General features: G+C 44.8%; 1 protein-coding gene across 1 annotated transcript; it reads left to right on the top strand.

The window, feature by feature from the left end:
* The first annotated feature begins 3961 nt into the window (after window positions 1-3961).
* LOC145418723 (neurotrophin 1-like) lies at window positions 3962-6000 on the top strand. Its single transcript, XM_080287059.1, has 2 exons — window positions 3962-3979; window positions 5278-6000. The coding sequence occupies exons 1-2, from the start codon at window positions 3962-3964 to the stop codon at window positions 5998-6000; spliced, it is 741 nt and encodes a 246-aa protein (XP_080143185.1).
* Window positions 6001-6417: the final 417 nt, after the last annotated feature.

Here is a 6417-nt window from a genome sequence, read left to right as displayed (position 1 = left end):
CCCCATTTTTCCCCTAACATACTCACCTACCATACTTCCCTACCGTACTACCATACCCGACACTTTCTCTGTTTTCCCTAACATAGTAACCTACAATAATTCTTTACCATACTACCATAATACACACCTGCTCCATTAAACTACGCTACTACTACACCATTACTTATCATTATTATCTTTTACCACACTCCCTCACTGCCTACACCTTCCCTTTTACCAGCACTTACTACCACATTTCTCTACCATATTACCATACCTCACACCTGCTCTCCTTAAAATATTTTCTCATTTCAGCCTTGGTACCTCCACACAGTGTTAGTCAGCTTAAGCAAGACCTCTCGTACTGAAGGGGATAGAAATATTCTCCATTAATCTTTTCAGTACAGCCTCGATTATTTACTTATTTATTTATTTGTTTATTTATTTTCCTACCACTAAGCGATTATTTTGCACTCAGGAAGACCCTCTCGTAATGATACTGTGTCTGTATTTATCATCGGTTCCGAGAGATATACTCCACAACGAGACCACACCACAGACCACTAACATTGGTCATGCGTAATATACTGCAGTTATCATCTCTCTCTCTCTCTCTCTCTCTCTCAATGTCTTCCTTTTATTCTCCTTCTCTTCTGTACTCTCACTCCTTTTTGTCCTCTTCTTCACTCTCTGCCTTTCTCCCTCTCTCCTGCATTCAGCTTCCTTCTCACCCCACACCCACCCCTTCATTTAGCCCTACCCTTCGTTCTCTTCCCTTCCATACCTCTTTCCTCCCTCTTTCCTCTGCCCTAATTTTCCCCTCCGTCTTCCTCCCTTATCCACATTCTATCCTCTATCCTACCCTCCTTCCTTCAACTTTTCTTCTCCCTTCTCTACTCCCTCCCATTTCCCCTTTCCTCTTCCTCCTCTCCGTCCTTCCCCTCCCTCTTCCTGTTGCTTCCCTACGTCCCTTCTAATTACTACCTCTCCTCATTCCTTCCTCCCACTCTACAACCCCCCCTCTCTCCTTGTACAAATCTTATCTCCATGTCTCACTCATAAATCCTGGGACACCGCAAGCGAAGGGATGGATGGAGAGTTTGGTGTCATGGGCGGAGATCCACAAACACACGATTAGTTCCCTGCCCTAGATGAGATTAATTTCTGCAGGAAGTACTAGGAAAGGAGGGTGTCCTGAGATTCACACCCACACACACACACACACACACACACACACACACACACACACACACACACACACACACACCTACGATGAATTTCTACGATCGACTCTGCCGTAACTGTGATTTTTCTCCCCAGGAAGGACAAGGGAAGGAGAGTTCAGAATTATCTCGTGCCTGTCGTTCTTCCTACTACAAAAAAAAAAAAAAAAAAAAAAAAAAAAAAAAAAAAAAGCTTAACTGAGATTTTGACACTGATTGCTAGGATTTCTTCAGCTGAGAAAAATCGAATGATGTTAGCCTGAATAAATCGCTTAAACACGAATTCAGGCGCCGTAGTGCTAACCAACATCTGTCAGACAGTTTGGATCCAAGATATAGGCTATGTATTTTAAGTGATAGAGAAGCCTTCGTAACACCTCTTCCTAAGCGATTTATTTTGCGTATTACACCCTGACATCCTCTTGTGTCCTGTTTATATCGTTTTAACGCCAACGGAACTTAGACTAAATAGGACACAAAAGAGCACTGAAATTTAATGTGCAGAATAACTCGCTAAGGAAGAGGTGTAAAGAATTCTCCCGTGACACCCAAAGTACATCATTATTTCACTTGTTTTCGTCCTTAACCGAACGAGTGCTTACGGACAACGAGCTTGGACCTCAGACGCAGCCCCGGCACGCACGATTTAGATCAGTTAATTTTTACAAGCGGCATCCTTGGTCATCGGGTGTGTTTGGACGACGCACAGTCACACACACACGTACAGACACACACAGCTTATTTATATGGGTACACACACGCATAAACACTCACGCACATACTGTATGGTTTATTTGCACATACACTTGAGCGAACACACACACACACACACACACACACACACACACACACACACACACACACACACACACACAATACATTAGAGGAGGCTTTGGTCAGCAGGGTCGAAGGTCGGGATGGATGACACGCCCAAGGGAGGAGAAGGGGAGATGAGGGGGATGGTGGGAGGGAGTGAGAAGGGAGGAAGATGGAGGGAAGAGGGAAAGTTAAGGGACTGAGTGGTAAAGGGAAGGAGATTGGCGGTGAGAGAAGGGGAAAACGGATGGAGAAGTGGAGAGAAAGCAAGGGGAAAGGGAATGGGGTGGGGTAGAGAGAGGGGGTGTGAAAAGGATGGAGGGAGATAGGGAGATGGAGAGAAAAGGGAGATGAATGGATGGAGGGAGGGAAAGGGAGAGGGGAGGGAGGGAGGGAGAGGGTAGGGAGAGGGAATGGAGAGAGGGAGAGAGAAGGGAGAGGGGACGGAGAGAGGGAGGGAGGGAGAGTTTGTGATCTCTCTTCTGTTAGGCGGATCACGAGATTAACTTTCATTTGTTCCACTCTATTTATGATTAGATTTTACAGATCCTCGCCCTTTTCCTTTTCCCATAAGTAAAAGATTAGACCACTCACATTCTGAAAGGGTTCCTGTATGATTGTTTGTAATGGCAGAGTATTTGTAACCCTCTGAAGACGAGTAATAGTCCCCTTTCTTCAGCAAAATCATCTGGCGTTAGTTAGAAAAAGGGCCATTAAGAGCGCTCGCCTCTTTAATGGGCTAGTAACTGCAATTAGGTAATGTTTACGGACGACCTTCAAGAGCAGTGCTGGATACCGTGGTTACCTAATGTTTAAATGGTAACTTTAATCATAGTAATGGAGCGTGTAAGTACTGTATGTAAGGTTTAAATGGTCCTTTTAAAGTGTAGTGTAGGAGACCGCAGAATGTGTGTGTATGGAGAGCGAGGAGAGCCCCGGGCAAGGCGTTGAAGGGAATGAAGAGTGGAAGTAAGTGACGCCATTAGCACGAGGGGAGGAAAGGGGTGAAGGGGGTGAGTGGGGGAGGTCGAGCCACCACCAAGGATAGCCCCCCTCCATCTTTCCCTCTCCCTCCTCCCACCATTTCTCTCACGTATCTTCCATCTCTTCCTCCCCCCCCCCCATCCCAACTCTCTCTCTCTCACTCCCCATATTATTTATTTTTTACCTTGTTCAACATCTTTCAAAATCCTTTCCCCCAATTCACCTCATTCTTCTTCCTCTGACCACGCCGATTTTGTGCAAGTGACCAAATCATGTCTGGTATCCGCCTTTGACTACTGGAAAAAAGTTCAGCTGAAGAAAAATAGCCTAGTATTTGTTTGGATAGAATAATATAAGCATTTTCATACCAACAAAAAAGCTAACCATTGTATATTTTTCTAATTTCATAATGTACTTTTCTGGATACAAGTTGGTCTCTTACAAAAAATTACCCTCTTCGAAGTGGAGGGATAATAGCAATAAGAGATCTCCCCGAACCACTTCACACCGATGACACATTTTTTCATTCCATTCTTGTTACCTTTACACGACTTTACACAACTTAGGAAAATTATTATGTTATTTTGTCCTTTTTTGAACGGAAAGATTACATACAGCCTTCATTAACCTCTTCACAAATAGATGTCTATCTTGCGCTGAATAAAATCGTTTGGTGATGGCAACAATAAAAAAATACGAATGTCATTGGACTGAAGGGGTAAAACGGATCAAAAGGAAGGAACAACATAAAAAAAGAAATGAAGTATAATCGAAGTAATCTCAGAAGGACCCAGGCTGCAACCTTGAAGGACGCCCTCGTGGTTTGGTCCCTCGTTTTCACCTGGGGCCTGGGAGCATTTTGGGGTGAGGAGGGCCACGGGTGTAGGTATATAAGCGGACGGTCCACTGACGCCACTACAGTTCACCAGAGACGAGAGCTGAGGATACACCAGACCAACATGGCTTTAAGATTTGTGGTGAGTTGCGAAATCGCCCGTAAAAGAAGATGACATAATTACCGTACAGTAATTTTGCATTTTTTAGTAGTTCATCCTCAAAACGGGTACAAATAAATGACATAATTACCTTACCATTTATTTGCATTTAATGGCTTAGTAATTTACGTTTGATGGGACGTAAATGAATTTGAGACAATTATAGTCTATTTTCATTAACTGGTTCATTAATTGACGTCTAAATCAGGGATACATGAACTTGATACAATAATCATATCATATTTAGTACTAACTAACAGCAGTTTGTATTTCACTTCACATGATTATCCTAAACCTCACGAACATTTGGAGTTGGTAGGATGAAAATATAGGAAAAGGAAAGTTGGAAATGAAGGTGGGTGAATACGGTAATGAGAGTAAGAAAACGAGGCATGAAAGGTGGTGGGTGACACTTACTTTGAAACGCCTTTCCCTTATGTTCTCCCCACATGTAAAAATCTGGAATTAGATTAGGAGAATTTAAGAATAAGAACCTAGTTATCAAGGAAATTATGGCTGGATCTTGGCACTAGACCAACTGATGTCCACTCAGTGCCGTGCTGGCTAGAGAGCAGCATTTCATTTCCCGAGGATCTCCCTCTGAATTCAAGTAGCCTATCGTAGAGATTCTCAGATACAGTATAATAACAGAGACAAACCGAAAAGTTCAAGTCCTGAGCTTCATTTTAATTCGCCCTGTAATAATTGACGTATAAAAGCAATAATCTGGAGCCTTAGCACAGTAAATCACACCGTTTAAAGGGTAGGGCTATCAAGCTATCAACTGCACACTTTAAAATGGCCAAACAACATTTCACTCAATCAAGCCTCGAAATCTGCCACTGCACCTTACAGTTAGGTTGCAGCTACACAGGAGGTGGGTGGTCATGGGTAGATGCCGGCAGAAGTTTTGCAGCATCATAACCCATATCAGTGGTCACACCAGCAGCGGGAGGGTGCGGGTAAGAAGGCGGGCCTGAGTAGGTCCATGCGAGAAGAGTTGACAGTTAATTTTTCTTGCTTCAGACCGCATGGGCAGTAGCATAAACTGGATATTGTGCAGTTCATGGCTGATGTTTAACTCACACTTTCTGTCTGAGATGAATTCCATACCAAACATGGCGAGGAAATTACATTGCATAGGAGAAGGACTGAAGGAAAAAAACGAACTCTGTTTCCTCGTGCCAGTTTGTCCTAGTCCAACCCTGGTTTCTCATATTCACTTTTTCTGCACCCACAGCTTTTAGCTTCATGGGTTTACTAATTGTTTCTCTTCTCAGGTGTCGCTGGCAGTGGTGGTCATGGCTGTGGCTGAACAGAGTTCACACGTGAGCATCAGTTTAGGTGGCGCTCCTTCAGTCAGCCACCACAGAACCTCCCATCACCATTCCAGGTCCCCCTCCCATCATCCTCAGCCATCCTATCACCCCCAGCCCTCATACCACCAGGCTCCCTCATACCATCCCCAGCCCTCCTACGGCCACTCTCACGAACCCGCTGTACCTGCCTGCGCCGAGAACACTACGAAGCCGTGGTGCCTGGAGGACGCCGAGTACCCGACCTACGAGATCAAGCACGCCGCTGAGTACCACTACGAGAAGCTCCTCTCCCTCTACGCTGACGTGGCTGACCTCAACACCGAGCTGTCCGTGGAGCGTCCCAAGACCCTGGAGGAGGAGACTTACCTCTGCCCCTCAGAAACTGCCTATGTCAGGCCACTTAGAGCCATCAATACTGACGGCAAGTGGCGAGTCATTGTGAACAATGTCGATGCTCACTACGAAACCCTGACGCAGACAACCCGCGTGGAGGAATGTCTGACCGCCGGCGACGCCTGCCCTCTGGTACCAGTGTGCTACGAGTCCAAGTGCCTGCAAAAGTCCATCTACCACCGCTTCCTCGTCTACGACCCTTATGATCAGTACTTCCCCTTCGCCATCGAGACTTTCAAACTGCCGGCCAGCTGTGCCTGCCTGCTTGGCGCCTACACCATCGACCACTAAAGCCTGCGCACTACAGATCTCAACAAAAAGTAACAAGAAAAACAAATGCTATAACGAAGTTTTATAATTAATTTAACTGTTAAGGCATGTATAAATATAAATCAGAGCGGGTGTTGGCTGCCAGGGTCCCTACCTTGGACAGATCCCACCCTCCCTGCCTCCGCCTCACCACCGGCGCTACGTGAAGAAAGCAGTTCTCTAGTCATCTCACTGTGATATAAAACACTCCAATATTTATTTTATGACATGTGTAACTTCAGCTCTCGCACTTTCATGGTACGAATAAAGTATTGCAGATAACTGTGTTCTTTCTTTGACCGTTACTTCTATTACAGGAAACAATGAGAACTTCTTTTTATTAATATTGGCAGTGGAATCAAAACCATTTTATAATCGTTAGATCAAAATAAAAATTAA

This window comes from Coenobita brevimanus, chromosome 14, assembly GCF_032717465.1.
Source record: "Coenobita brevimanus isolate Jiangsu-jjx chromosome 14, ASM3271746v2, whole genome shotgun sequence".
Classification (NCBI taxonomy): domain Eukaryota; kingdom Metazoa; phylum Arthropoda; class Malacostraca; order Decapoda; family Coenobitidae; genus Coenobita; species Coenobita brevimanus.
Note: the sequence above shows the minus strand (reverse complement) of the source record. Positions and strands in the feature narration are given on the sequence as shown.